General features: G+C 51.1%; 1 protein-coding gene across 2 annotated transcripts in view; it reads left to right on the top strand.

Annotated features, from left to right (window-relative positions):
- JAKMIP1 (janus kinase and microtubule interacting protein 1) overlaps nucleotides 1–13,841 on the top strand; it is a 154,089-nt gene that overhangs the window by 125,111 nt on the left and 15,137 nt on the right. For both annotated transcript variants that reach the window (XM_081495566.1, XM_081495560.1), the window contains 5 exons: nucleotides 2,170–2,271; nucleotides 3,008–3,061; nucleotides 3,589–3,654; nucleotides 10,883–10,951; nucleotides 12,350–12,427. In XM_081495566.1, coding sequence (XP_081351692.1) covers nucleotides 2,170–2,271; nucleotides 3,008–3,061; nucleotides 3,589–3,654; nucleotides 10,883–10,951; nucleotides 12,350–12,427 — 369 coding nt within the window. The remainder of the gene's footprint in view (nucleotides 1–2,169; nucleotides 2,272–3,007; nucleotides 3,062–3,588; nucleotides 3,655–10,882; nucleotides 10,952–12,349; nucleotides 12,428–13,841) is intronic.

The raw sequence follows: 13,841 nt of genomic DNA, 5'->3' as shown, positions 1-13,841 counted from the left end.
TGGGCATCGCGAGCAGTACTGGACTAAATATGTCTGTAACTCAAACTGCAACTCAGAATGATTCCCTTAGTGTGAAGAGAGATTGACTGTTGTCCACAGGTAGAAATCCTGTTGCAAACCTTCAGTGACTTCCCGGATACACAGAGCTGGATCCAGGGTGAGGACATGGATGGTTTTATTGCTTCCAACTGGAACCCTGCCTCGGGTGTTTTGCCTTGCTACCACCTGACTTCATAATCCTTTTTCGTTTTTTTGTTTCCATTTCAAACTCATCTACATGTGACACATCGCCTGAGTTTGTGACTGGTTTTCTCTTAGCATCTGTGGTGACACGGCTCTCCTTTCCCTCAGCTGAAGCCTGTGCATGTCCTGAACCCTCGGTAAAAGTGAGCTCCTTGGCAATGTTGGTGTCTCTCAGATTTCGTTTTCTCCTCTCAGCTTCAGTTAAAATTCTGCTTTCCCTAGAACAGGGCTTCCCTATGGCTCAGCTGGTAAAGAATCCGCCTGCAATGCAGGAGACCTGGGTTCAATCCCTGGGTTGGGAAGATCCCCTGGAGAAGGGAAAGGCTACCCACTCCAGTATTCTGGCCTGGAGAATTCCATGGAATAGTCCATGGAGTGACAAAGAGTCGGACACAACTGAGCCACTTTCACTTCACTTCATGTCCCTAGAGCATCTCATCCTGTACTTTGTTGTGCTAGCATGGACCGTGGCCTGAATGTCGCAGAGCCAGGTGTTGCTGTGTGATTCAGCTCTTATCTAAACATAAACTGAGTCCTTCGTTCAGGCAGCAGAAGTAGAAGTTAAGAAAGATTATGGTGAATACTTCTACCACTGTCAGAAAACCTTTCAGGCTCTTTGCTACCTGCCATTTCTCATGAGAATTCCATAAGCATTGGTCACTTTACCAGAACTTTCAAGTGTTTCCACCATCCTTTGGAGGAGCCATTAGAAATCAGTTTTCTGACTTTCATTCGTATAAAACATGAGCTTTTTTATGTCACCTTTTCTATGGAGTCCCCTATAAGTAAGTATTACAGGCAGAAGAGACATCTATAGCACGGAACCATTGTGAATGTGCTTGTTCTTGTGTAATGAGGGAAATAAGGTTTTCTGTCTAAACTGTTCCAAACCAGGTTAGCCAGATTGGGGCTTCATGGAAATTAATTGAATTAATGGCCCCACCCTTCTCCTCTCCTTTAGAGGATCTGCTTAGGGACCTGCCATCCAGTGCTGCCTTGGCTACATTTCTTAGTTAATGGCTAAAGTAACTCTTTGGTTCTGTGGCTTGATTCTGCAGTGGTGGTCCAAAGCAAGCTTACTGACTGTAATTTTGAAGAAATAAAAGCAGTTTGATTTCAAGGTATCATTTGGTGAGGCCTTGGCTGCTGGCTGACCTGTCCATTGCTCGGGTTTTAAAGGCAGCTCTGTGTAGGAGATGCATTTGAGACCAGAGTACTGTTTTGCTGCTTTCCTTTATTTCTGTAAGTAATTGGGCATCTCAGTTCCTTTTTAAAAAATCTGTCACTTTACATATGATTAATGTACTACTTCTGGGAAAATGCTTGCTCTCCTTTTTTAGTAGCTGAGATTTGACTTATCAATCTAAGGCAGGGGTAGAATGATCATTGGATGGTTAGTGCAGATCAGAAAAAAAAAATTGTGAACAAAGTCAGAAGATCGTATTGAAAAAGATATGAAGCCAGGGTCTGGGGTCTGGCCTTGCCGCTCAATTGCATGGGACCTCGGAAGGGCCCTGTCTCACAGCCTCCTCTCTGTCCACAAAACGGAAGCGTTCACGGCTGCCTCCTGGGGTTGCGTGAGGATGAAGTGAGCTAACAATGACTTCTATTGAAATTTCCCACGATTGTTCTTCATCGAGTATTTAATGATGATTGTGTGACTTCCTGGGCTTTGATCAACAGGTCCACTCGTGACACTCTGCTAACCATTTCTTCCCAGCTGACTAGGCTAAGAAGTAACCCAGTGTCCGCAGGGGATCCGCTGCGGGGCAGACAGGACAGCATCCCCACCACCGATGAGACCACTTACTAGGAACACCTTTGCCAACTGGAATTCCTTGGTTTTTTGCTGAATAACGTGGGAAAAATGACAAGTGGTGAAATAATCCAATAAAGTTCTGTTTTTAAACCAAATCTTTTCCCCAGGAGAGAGAGCGGAGGTCGCCAGCATTTAACCTCCAAATCACCACCTTTCCCGAGAACAACAGCAGCGCCCTCCAGCTGTTCTGTCGCCAGGAAGGAGTTAAGGTAGCGTGCCCGGGGGGGTGCCCCCACTCTATTATGGCCATGGCCCGCTCGCCCGAATGCCAGGCTCAGCTGGAAAGGGGATTGTGTGTCTGTGCCAGGGCTAGAATTGATTTTAATAAGATAACCCCTGTCGCTCCACTTTGTTTTGAAAGTCAGAGTTTATTACTCCAGCTGGGTCACCAAATTTGTATTCATGTTAAAAAAGCAGAGCCTTGGGATACCGCCTTGAAAGCAAACCCCACCTTGGCCACTTCCTGGCTCTGGCCCAGAGCCTGTCTGACCCTCAATCTCTTCATCTAGGAGATCTGAGTGGGAACACCCACACCGTGAAAGGGGTATGGCAGTTTTTAAACTCGATTATGAGCTTGAAGACTCAGTGAAGTGCTCAGAGCACGCTGAGTGTAGAGACGGGAGCTGTGGTGGTTCTCACAACCGTTGGCCGTGACCCTGGAATCCTGCTAGACCTGCGGGCACAGAGAGGTCCTTCAGACCCACAGGATCCCATGAGAATTTCTAGAAAGCAGTGTTTGTGCTGGTGTAAAACTCAGCCAATAGACAGCAGTTGGCAGCCCTCTCTGCTTGAAGGAACCACCAAGAATCACTCTCGGCCCAGCCTTATGTACTAACAGACAAGGAAGGGAGTGGTGTCTTACAAGGAGTGAGGGCTGTGGCCCCAGAGATTGGTGTGGATGGCCTTTGTAGCTCACACAAAATGAACGTTGGACATCTTTTCCAGGATGTGAATATTTCTGACCTTATGAAGAAATTAGATATCCTTGGCGATAACGGGGTAACTATGAGCGATCGGTTTCCGGTTTCGTGTCCTTGTTTTGATTCGGGTGTACTCTGTTGTGGCTTTTGTTTCCGTTTTTGTTTTAATTTCTTCCTGATTTAAGAGATGGACTAAGTACAATGTAAGGCTTTTGTATGGCCCTGTTCCTGCGTGGGTGGCTGGGTCCGCATCCGTCAGAAGTGGGGTTCTGAAGTTAGGTCATCCTGACAGCGTGTGAGTGATGAGGGTTAAAAAGGCCTAAAAATAAATGCCCAGAAAGAAAGTGGAAGCACTCAAGATCTCTGAAATCCCAAAGTGAGACTTTTGCCTTCTTAAAAGACTGGGCTTGAGCAAGGCCCTGTTTCTAAAAGGCTCGGGGATGCTGTGTGAGGTGTCCCCACCCCTGAAGGGCCGGTCCTCAGACCTGTCACTTCTGAGAGTTGGGGCTGACCCTGGGGAGGCCGCTTTCAGAGTCGCGTAGGGCTGACTGTCTGCACGGGATGTGGGATCAGTGTAAAATGCCCTTGCCCATTTTTGTGTTTTAGAATTTGAGAAATGAAGAACAGGTTGCAATAATCCAGGCTGGAACTGTGCTTGCCCTGTGTGAAAAGGTAGAGCCCAGCGGCATTTCTGTCCATACACCTTGTCCGAGCTTCCTGGCACCATACAAGAAACTGTACATTGGCGTCTCGCTTTGTTCTGGAAGCATGGTTCTGGTTTCCTGTCTGCGTTTGCATGCGCACGTGCACGCCTGTTCGTTTTCCAGGGAAAAGTCACTCATGCTTATGGTAGAAAGCTTAGAGACTATGAAAGAAAATCAAAACTCCCCTCGAGGAAACCCGTCTGCAACAGTTGGTTTATTTCCTTCCAGTTTTTTTTCCCACACCCTTTTTTTTAAAAAAAAGAAAAAAACAAACTTTGGGATCATACTTGACTTTAGCTTTTAATCCTGCTTCATAAGCTTCCCCCCATGAGATCGAACAGCCCTGCATCATTCTACCTACAGCCACGCCCTCAGTTAAATATTCTTTCGCTGTTAACATATTGGAGTATTTCTGTTCTTTTTTTCTGTTTATCATCATGCAGTGATGAGCAAGCATCTTTAATCATAAGTTTCTATCTGTTTTAAAACACTTCCACAGGATAGATTCTAGAAGTGGGATCACTGGGCCGATGGGTAAGAGGGTTTTTAAGGACTCTGATACTGTCCAGTCGTTTCCAGAAAAATGGTACCAAGTCGCCTTCTACATGAATGCTACCACTGCTGGTTTCTTGTTCAGCAAGGCATATGTGGCCACTAAGAATTCTGCTGATAGGATAGGCAAAAATCATATGACGTCATTATTTTAATTTTCATTTGTTCAAGTGCTAGTGATAATGAATTTTTTGTGTATTATCCATTTTCTTGCTCCTTGAGAATTGTAATTACATTCCATTGTGTTTGTTTGTCATTCATTCATTCATACCTTCATTCAATCATGCCTTCATCTATTCACTTATTTAATATGAATTTGGTCGTAAATAATGGTTTTTCTTACTGACTTCTCTGTGAGGTTTACATGCTAAAGGTAATAACTTTTGCCATATTTATTAAAAAAATACATTCCTGATTTGCCTTTTACATTAATTTAGGGTGTTTTAAGACATACCCAACTTTTCAATGTGGTCTTGTATATGGATCTTTTTCTTGTAAACATGAGTTAAATTTTAAAATGCTATTTTTATAATGATGAGGTCTTAATGATTTTAATCAGGATTCCTTCCAGAATCTTTGGGAGGACATTTAAAATGTAAATAGTTCTTTTTTCCCCCCGAGCACCTGTCCAGCCTTCCCTGTGCACAGGGCCCTAAATGTTGGCAACAGACTTACGGCAAAGCCTTGCTGAGGTCACACAGCTGGTAAGTGGTGATGCCCACATCACTGTCACAGTCACCTGGCTGAGCCTGCGTCCTCAGGTGAGCGGGGGTGAGGAGGACTCACACCTGGCTGGCTGTTGGCCCCTCAGATACAGGTGATGGTAGGTGACAGGGACATGGCGTGCATTCCGAAAATATCCTCTCAGCAGGAGAGCCAGATATGACAGTGTAGCCTCCTGGGGGTCATGGAGAGAACCCGGCAAGCGCTTTCAGTTTATTCCATGTTCATTCCAACATGCACTCCCTCCGAGTTCCTAGTGCCTAGCATGCTTGGAGGATGTGGTGATGCCACACCCAGGGCTCCCTCCTGGTCCCCCAGAGGCCCCTCCCAGGCTGGCCCTCAGCCCCACAGCCGCTAACTGCAGGGGCTGCTGCAGGCCGGCCCCTCCATCTCCCTGAGCCCTGAGCCTTGCTGGTGAACGTCAGGATTCCAGGACACGGCACTTTTAACCGGGACCAGGCACCGCTGCCAAGCACCTGGGGCCAGGCTGGGTACTGAGAGGTGACTGATCGATGTATCAGGATGGTGAGCAAAGAACAGGCAATGCCAGGGACCAGGGTGGGGCTGGAGCAGTGGGCCTAGGGAGGGAGTCTTTCCTCTCTTCTACCTGCCGAGCCTCTTGGAGGGTGGCAGGCTGTCTGGAGTCCCCAGCCTTACAGAGAACAGCCTCTGCCAGGTACCAAATTCTCCCATCCGGACCCTTCCCAATAAGCTCCTCCCCACATGCAGCAAACAGAGGCCTTTACAGACACAGCCTTGGCCTCGCCTCAGCCCCTCAGGGCTCCTCTTCTCGATAGCTGTGCAAGGTGAGCAGCATAGATCCCCTTACACCCAGAACACGGGGCCTGCCTGCCCTGTGGCTGCTATCTACTTTGATCCTGTGGCCCATTTCCTGCCCACCTATAGCAGCCCCTGCTGGTAGCTGACTGTAGAGTCCCATGGATGGCCAGCACCATGCTCTCCTTCCTAAATGCAGAGACCTGTGCCAGCTGCCCTTGCCTGCCAGCTCCCTCTGAAATCCCACAAGGGTGGCAGCAGGAGGAGTGGTGCCCAGGGTTGGCAAATACCCGGGACTGATGCCTAGAGGCTGGACTCTGTGCCAGTGAAGAGGGGCCCAGCTCCCCATTTGGGACAGTCCGTGGAGACTGGACTTATAGACGGACGTCTTCTCTTTTTCTCAGCTACATTTCTCATTTTCTCTGCCACATGTCTGTGATTGAAGGCCCAGTGTTTGGGAGGTGCTTTGTCTCCCTCTTGGAGAGAGTTGGCGCTGAGAGCACAGACCCAGAGGAAAAGTCGGTCAATGGGACCCCTGGAAGCACCTATAGGTCAGCCAGGGTGCTCAAGTGTCCTGTTTGCCCAGGATGTGGGATTTCAGTGCTGAAACGGGGACAGTCCCAGGCAAACAGGGACAAGCTGGACACCCTGGAGCTGATGGGTGCTGAAGGAAAGCTGGCAATGGGGCCCAGAGCCCCAGTGACATCCTCAGCCAGCCCCCCTTAACCAAGTCATACATTATTTTGAAAATTGCCATTCAATTCTGGTATCTGACCAAACTGAGGTCCACTTCAGTTTTCTTTCTAAGAGCATGAAGCCCCTTTCGTAGCCTGTGAGCGAAGTGCCACTCAAACTAGTTTGCACGGCCCTGGGCATTCCTAAGGTTGCTGCTGGTGTTAGGTGCTAAGTCACTTCAGTCGTGTCCGACTCTTTGCGACCCCATAGACTGTAGCCCACCAGGCTCCTCTGTCCATGGGATTTTCCAGGCCAGAATACTGGAGTGGGGTGCCATTTCCTCCTCCAGGGGATCTTCCCAACCCAGGGATCAAACCCATATCACTTATGTCCCCTGCATTGGCAGATAGACACTAGAGCCACCTGGGTGTGCAAATGGGGTCCTGCCCGGGGAGCTCGCCCTTCTCCCATCACCACCTGGGGAAGCCCTGCTCCTCCTGGAAGGTCTGGCCCATCTCAGCACCTGCCAGATCCGCCTCTGGTCAGCAGAGTCCAAGATCAGGGATATTGCCTTGCGGCCCACCGCCCACCACCACACAGAGGCTGAGCAGAGAACACAGGATGTCTGGGGGTGTACAAGCGATCACAAGTCACTTCTCTTCTCCCACAAGGTCAAAATCAGTCAAAGATGGAAGTTTTTAAAAATCTGGGCTCTCACTGATAACAACAGATTGGAGAATGTGGCTTAGGCCACAGGCAAGTTTTCTAGTGGTTGGTCCAGAATTAAGGCCTTGGGACCCTTCTCTAAAAGGAGGGTTGGGTCCTAGAGGAGGAAGTTCCCCACTCCTGGGCTCTGGGACCAGAGTCCTGCACTGGTGGGCAAAGTGCCAACTAGGGGGGCCAGTGCCCTGGCCATGCCTCCCGCGAGAGGCCCCCTCCCCGTGCCGCTTGGGCTGTCTCACTTCTCCTTCAGGGTTTAGAGGGCAGCAAGTGCCCTGTCCCCATGCCTCTTCTTCCTGGAGGGTGGCACAGCCCTGAACATCCAAGTTCCCGCCCAGAGCGAGGCCCTATAGACATCTGGTGGGACTCTGATAGGAAATCTGTGCCCTCACATGCCTGGGTGCCCAGGGCCAGTAGTTTCTGTCCTCACTTTACTCCCCCAGTGGCTGGAAAGGACCTGTCAAGTTTTTCTGTGTGTGTGCCTAATGTGCGTGGGCTTCCCTGGTGGCTCAGCTGGTAAAGAATCCACCTGCAATGCAGGAGACCCCGGTTCAATTCCTGGGTCAGGGAGATCCCCTGGAGAAGGGATAGGCTACCCACTCCAGTATTCTTGGGCTTCCCTGTTGGCTCAGATGGTAAAGAATCTGCCTGCAATGTGGGAGATCTAGGTTCAATCCCTGGATCGGGAAGATCCCCTGGAGGAGAGCATGGCAACTCGCTCCAATATTCTTGCCTGGAAAATCCCCGTGGGCAGAGGAACCTGGCAGGCTACAGTCCATGGGGTCAGAACGAGTTGGACACGACTGAGCGACCAAGTACAGCACAGCTAATGTACAAAGCAAATTTTTTTAGTTTTTTTATAATGCATAATGTGCATAGAAAATCTTTTTTCTTAGCAATAAGAAAAAAAACTGGACATCATGTTCTATAAAAGCAAAGAGCAGCTTGTTGTAATGATTCGAAACTGGACTTTTTTTCCATTTTAGTTTATTCATTTTATGACTGCTTGCCTTAGGATAGTACAAAGAAAGTCTTTTTCATTCCTTATCAAAAATATGTTTCCCAGTTTCTAAGACACTGCACACCCACTCAGCCTAGTCTAAGCAAATGCTGCGCTGGGCACCTGCTCCCATGGTTGCCTCTGTAGCCACCCTTGGGGGCCCAGCGAACGTGAACTCTAGGGGGAGGCTCTGTGGGTGCAGCTTTATCTAGGCTTGTTCCTGCTATGGAGCCAGCATGCGCCCTACAGACCTCCACAGCCCCGTATCCCCCTTCCTTCAGGAAGTGACTATCAGAGGCTTGCTTCATGCCAGGCCCCATGCTGGGTGAGGAAACTTAACAGAGCACACCCCATGTGGTGGGACAAGGGAAGCAGCAATCTGTCAGCTAAGTGCTGTGCCGGGATCCGTGGAAGGCCTCGGACCCCACAAACTCAGGAAGAAGGGCAGGCTTCCTGGAGGAAAGAAAGAAAGTGAAGTCCCTCAGTCGTGTGTGACTCTTTGCGACCCCATGGACTGTAGCCCACCAGGCTTCTCCATCCATGGAATTTTCCAGGGAAGAACACTGGAGTGGGTTGCCATTTCCTTCTCCAAGGTATCTTCCTGACCCAAGGATCGAACCCACCTCTCCCGCATTGTGGGCAAATTACCGTCTAAGCCATCAGGGAAGCCTTCCTGGAGGAAGCGACACCTAACACAGGTCCACAGGCTGAGTAGGTGTTAGCTCTATAAAGACCCGGGCGGAGGCTGGGCATGGGAGAAGTGACGTTCCAGGCAGAGAGAGGAGGTGGGCAGAGGCCCTGAGGTGAGGGAAGGCAGGGCTGTTTCCCCAGCATTGTCGGGAGCGCCAGGCTCTCCTGGGGGGCTTTAAGTGGGAGCAGGGAAGGTCCACAAATAGATGCTAAGTGTTTCTGAGGGAGGAGAAGGCAATGGCACCCCACTCCAGTACTCTTGCCTGGAGAATCCCATGGATGGAGGAGCCTGGTAGGCTGCAGTCCATGGGGTCGCTGGGAGTCGGACTCGACTGAGCGACTTCACTTTCACTTTTCCCTTTCATGCACTGGAGAAGGAAATGGCAACCCACTCCAGTGTTCTTGCCTGGAGAATCCTAGGGACGGCAGAGCCTGGTGGGCTGCCGTCTATGGGGTCGCACAGAGTCAAACACGACTGAAGCGACTTAGCAGTAGCAGTTTCTGAGGGAAGGCACTGGCTGACGGGGATTTGAGGTTAGACATGAGCTTGGGGGCTCAGAGGGGGCCTGCCTTGGGAGGTGGCAATGGAGAGTGGTGGGCGGGGTTTTAAACCAAGAGGAGGTAGAACCAATAACGGGAAGTGAAGGGGGAGGAGCTATGGCTGCTCTCAGCTTTCCCTTCCGGGGTCAAGGTGAGAGACGTGGCTGCTCTCAGTTCCCTTCCGGGGTCAAAGTGAGATGGGGCTCCTCCCTATAGAGGGGGCCCAGTCAGCCCTTTCTCAGGGGCTTGAGGCATCGGGCTGTGGGAGACATGTCTGGGCTAAAGGGGGCATTCCAGAAACATTTCAAAGAGTAAGAACTCATAAGGGAGGTGAGAGCCCTCGGAGGAGGATCCCTCGAGGAGAGAGGATGACCAAGGACAGGGGCTCTGAGGGCCCTGAGAGTCCAGGAGGGGCAGCCATGACCAGAGGAGGAGGAGGACAAGGGGTCTGGGGCGTCGGGACGGGCCCGTCCCCAGGTGCTTGGCCGGCGGGCCCCACCGCAGGGAGGTTGTCTGTTGGCTTTAGCAAGGAGACAAGGGGTCTGGGGCGTCGGGACGGGGCCCGTCCACAGGCGAGCAGCAGGCAGGCCCTATGGCATGGAGGTCGTCTGTGGGCTTTAGCAACGAGGAGGTGAACGTTCATACATGATGTCAAACCCGACCTTCCTGGACACCCTAAAACACCCCCACAGGGTGTCACCCAGTTACCTGGACCTCCCCACCCCCTCCCCCACCCCTGGCTCTCAGGTGGGCTCCTCATAAAGAGACACCTGCGTGCCCATACCTACGGGGCAGCTATCTGTGCCTGCTCACCCCCAACCCAGACCTGAGAACAGGCAGACACACCCCCATTACCAGCCCATGCAGGTGCCCCCACGGGTTCTCTCAGGCCATCACAGCCTGCCTGGCCGGATCCCCCTTCATTCCTGCACCCCACGGTGCCCCTGGCTGTTCAGACATGCCCCAGGTGGCTGCAGGGGGTGGCTGTGGGGTGCAGACCTGCGGGCAGAATACAAAATCCCCACTTCTCACCTGTGTGACCTTAGACAAGTGACTTAATTCAGCTGCCGTGTCCTCATCTGCAACGTGGAGTGACGCTGCCTTCTCCACGGGGTCGTCGTGAGGGGGCTGGATGAGGTCCCAGGCAGGAAGCCATCAGTACATGACACAGTAGAACCCAGGGAGGCTCACCCACCCACCTGGGGGCTCTCAGGGCACACACTCACAGCCTTCCACATGCATCCACCGTGCATACCCACCACCTCCTCTACACACAGGCTTACCTGGGCACACACCTCACACCCACCTTTACATACATATGCACACATGTGTACCCATGATTCCTGAGCAAACATCTGTTGAAGCTGAAACATCTGTTCAGACTATGAAATTCCATTTCGAGGACCACCATGGGACATATGGGGGGACCCCTCCGGGCCAGGAGCCTCCTCGAGGAGGGTGGCCCAACGACGGGCACTGGTTCTCACTAGCTGCGCCCTCTGTCCCTGCTGTTTTCCAGTGGCTGAAGCAAATAGAGGGAACGGAGGCAGCCCTGACCCAGAAGATGCTAGACTTGGAGAAGGAGAAGGTAAAGGACATGCCCCGACCCCGGGAGGGAGGGGGTTGACAGAATGCAGATAACTCGCTTCCTGGGAAGGATTTACATGTGTTTTGTATTGATTTGCATGCATTTCTAAATTTTGCTTTTGCTCTCATCCCTATCCTGTGTGGTCATCATCCATTCACTCAGTTATTCACTTGATATATATTTTTGGAGCCTTTGCAATCCTGGAAACTATGACAGGATTAGGGGTTCAGTAATGAATAGCAGGGTCCCTGCCTTGAGGGTCTAGCCTGAAAGCCCATGGGGACATGTGCATGGGAGCCAACAGCCACAGTGCAGCATGGGAACCTTAGGAGAGGCAAGTCGGTGATATGGAAGCAAATGGACCAGGGGCTCCGGAGACGCAGAGAAGGGATTCCAGTCTTCGCTTGCCCCTTCCTGGACATGAGTTTGGGAGAGACACACTGGACCTCCGTTTCCTCATGGCTAATGGGGTTTTCTATCTCCACCTCGAGGAGCTGGAGGGATGAGAGATGCTGGAGGCATAGCCCATTTTCGCACAGTGGTTGGCACCTGTGGGCACCTGATAAACAGTTATGGTGGGTATTCACCAGTGGCCATGGCATAGAGCGGGATCTGTCATACCTGGCCTGGGGATGTCAGAGAAGGCTGCCCAGAAGAGATGATTCTTGAGTTTTCAAAGACCAGTTTCCCCAAGTAGAAATGAGGAGAAGAAGGAAGAGCCTGAGGCCTGGAAGCAGTGTGTGGCATGGGAAGAGCCCTGGGCTGAATCCCCAGGCCTGGGGGTCTAGTCCATTTCCATCACCAGTGAACTGTGGCATCTAGAACAAGGCACTGGTCCTCTCTGGCCCTCTGTTTCCTCCTCTACAAAACCAAGTGGCTGCAACAGCTGAGCTCTAAAACCAAGTGGCTGCAATGGCCGAGCTCTAACCCTGAAACCCTCCAGTCGGTAATAGGAAGATATTAGGGTTCTGGAGAGCTCATGCGTGGGGGGACTGAGTGGTGGAGGGTGGGGAGGACACGTCCAGCAGGGAGAGTACCCAGGAGGTGGGTAATGCCGCTGGTGAGGGGAGGAGAGCCACATCAGAGAACTATTGAGATGGTCTTCAGAGGGATTCCTGCAACCCAGGCTTGGGAACCAGGCCAGGCACCCGAGAGGAAGGAAGCTGGGGGTGTGGGGAGAGGCTTGATGGAGGTTCCTGGGCCCGGGAGATTCTTCCTTGGGATTCACACAGGAGCGACCAGGGCAGACCTGACACCCCTTCTCACCTGAGCACCTGGTCAGTCCCCACCTCAGTGGGACTGTCACTCTCCAGCGAGTGTGAGTAGGCTGGCTCTGAAGAGCTGCCTGGTGATGGGTCCTTGTGCTGATCTTGACCTTGGGCACCTCCTCTTTTTCAGGACCTGTTCAGCAGGCAGAAGGGCTACCTGGAGGAGGAGCTGGACTACAGGAAGCAAGCCCTCGACCAGGCTTACCTGGTAGGACCGGAAGTGGGTTGGATGTTCTGGTTCTTTAGACTCAGCAGTACAGGCTTCTTTCCCTTGGGAGCTGATGGTGAATCTGGGGTCCAAGCAGTGCTGCGTGGGCGAGATCCCAGTGCTGCCTCCATGTTTTGACTGGTTTCAACCCGAATAACTGTACAGATAATTGGTCACTTTTTCCAAGTCAGTCATGATTTTTCCAAAATATTTACTTAGCTTGATCATTTTCTCTGGGCATACTTATTCATACTTATTCAGTTCTGGGCTTCCCTGGTGGCTCAGACAGTAAAGAATCTGCCTGCAATGTGGGAGACCTGGGTTCGATCCCTGGGTTGGGAAGATCCCCTGGAGGAGGGCATGACAACCCACTCCAGTATTCTTGCCTGGAGAATCCCCATGGCCAGAGAAGCCTGGCAGGCTACAGTCCACTGGGTCGCAAAGAGTTGGACACCACTGAGCGACTCAGCACACACACTCAGTTCTAGTAGTCATTTTAGATGAAGGAAAAGAAACTTTCTGCTTATTAATATTTTAATTAATATTTATTTACATGCTTAAAGCCCAGAGCAAGTTTTCCCATAAGTAGCAAAAAGAGACAGTCACAAAGGAACACAGAGGTGGGACCTCCCAGGCAGTCCAATGGTTAAGACTCACGCTTGCACTTCAGGGGCATGGGTTCAATCCCTGGTTGGGAAACTAAGATCCCACATGCTGCATGGTGTGGCAAAAATATTTTTTTAAAAAGGAACCCAGAGGTAAAGCAGTGAGTGGAGGGCAGGTGATCATCAGAACAAGAATTATTTGTTGTGAGGTTCTGTGCAACATCAAGCCTGGGTCACAGAACCAGTTGTGGGCTTCCAGGTGATGAACATCAGGAGGGACCACGCTCAGGTTCATAGGTTATATGGCTTTGAGGGGGCATTTCCTGGATGTCCCCCACATCAGAGGGAACTCTGAGCTCAAGGCTGCTTTTTCAGGAAGAAGCAGTGAGTAGCAATATCTGGAGCAAGACTTTGCCCGATCATTTGTAGCTAAATCATTTGACAAAGTGGGTTTCCACCTAACAAATGCAGAAGCAATAACTAAACATTAACTTGCAATCCCCATTTCCATGAAGACAGAGAGCAGGAGGCTGGACTTAGCACAGGCGGGAAATTCTGGATGTGAAGGCTGGTCCACCTCCCCGTGACCCTTGACCCTTCATGTCCAGGCTCTGAGGCTTGAACCCCCAGGGCAGGGAGCAGCAGATGGAGGAGGTCAGGAAGGTTTGAGCCTCATCAGGACAAGGCATTTTCCTCTCAATTGTCATTTCTGGGCGCACAGTGTTACAACAGTGGTAAGGGCAACTGAAGAATGAGAACATGTTCATTCTTTTCTCCCTCTCTCTCACTTTTTTGGGTCTTCCTTGATT

This window comes from Giraffa tippelskirchi, chromosome 1 (assembly GCF_054371585.1).
Source record: "Giraffa tippelskirchi isolate mGirTip1 chromosome 1, T2T-mGirTip1v1.2.pri, whole genome shotgun sequence".
In the NCBI taxonomy this organism is placed as follows: domain Eukaryota; kingdom Metazoa; phylum Chordata; class Mammalia; order Artiodactyla; family Giraffidae; genus Giraffa; species Giraffa tippelskirchi.
This window is presented reverse-complemented; position numbering and strand designations above follow the sequence as displayed.